Source organism: Egretta garzetta, unplaced genomic scaffold (genome assembly GCF_000687185.1).
Source record: "Egretta garzetta isolate BGI_Z169 unplaced genomic scaffold, ASM68718v1 scaffold241, whole genome shotgun sequence".
Classification (NCBI taxonomy): Eukaryota; Metazoa; Chordata; class Aves; order Pelecaniformes; family Ardeidae; genus Egretta; species Egretta garzetta.
The window spans coordinates 1,348,667-1,348,988 of record NW_009258675.1 but is presented as its reverse complement, the minus strand read 5'-3'; the positions used below and the strand labels follow the sequence as shown (position 1 = coordinate 1,348,988).

Here is a 322-nt window from a genome sequence, read left to right as displayed (position 1 = left end):
GAGGGAGGCGCAGGCGGTTTGGACGCGCTGAGCAGGGTCACGCCGTGCCCGCTGCCCAGGAACCAGGGCTCCTCCTCAGCAGTGCCCCGAGGGCAGGCGAGGCCCGGGACCCGTCCCCCACCTTCAACTCTCCGGGCAAGGGGCTAGGGAAGGGAGCGGGGGGTGGGGGATGTCTCCACGTACTCTCGGTCTGGAGGATCTCCCGGCGCAGCCCGCCCGCGTACTGGATGAGCTCTTCCAGGCTGCGCTCGCAGAGCTGCCCGTAGCCCGAGAACTTCTGCAGCACCTTCTCCAGCTCCCGCTCCACCGTCACGCACTGGTC

The 322-nt window shown here is 69.9% G+C and overlaps 2 protein-coding genes across 2 annotated transcripts in view; one reads left to right on the top strand and one right to left on the bottom strand.

Moving 5' to 3' along the window:
- The window catches only part of LOC104135250 (charged multivesicular body protein 3), a 50,365-nt gene that overhangs the window by 7,374 nt on the left and 42,669 nt on the right, over window positions 1-322 (top strand). The gene's annotated exons all lie outside the window — the stretch shown is intronic.
- RMND5A (required for meiotic nuclear division 5 homolog A) overlaps window positions 1-322 on the bottom strand; it is a 33,605-nt gene that overhangs the window by 26,345 nt on the left and 6,938 nt on the right. Inside the window, exon 4 of the mRNA XM_009648882.2 lies at window positions 184-316. Coding sequence (XP_009647177.1) covers window positions 184-316 — 133 coding nt within the window. The remainder of the gene's footprint in view (window positions 1-183; window positions 317-322) is intronic.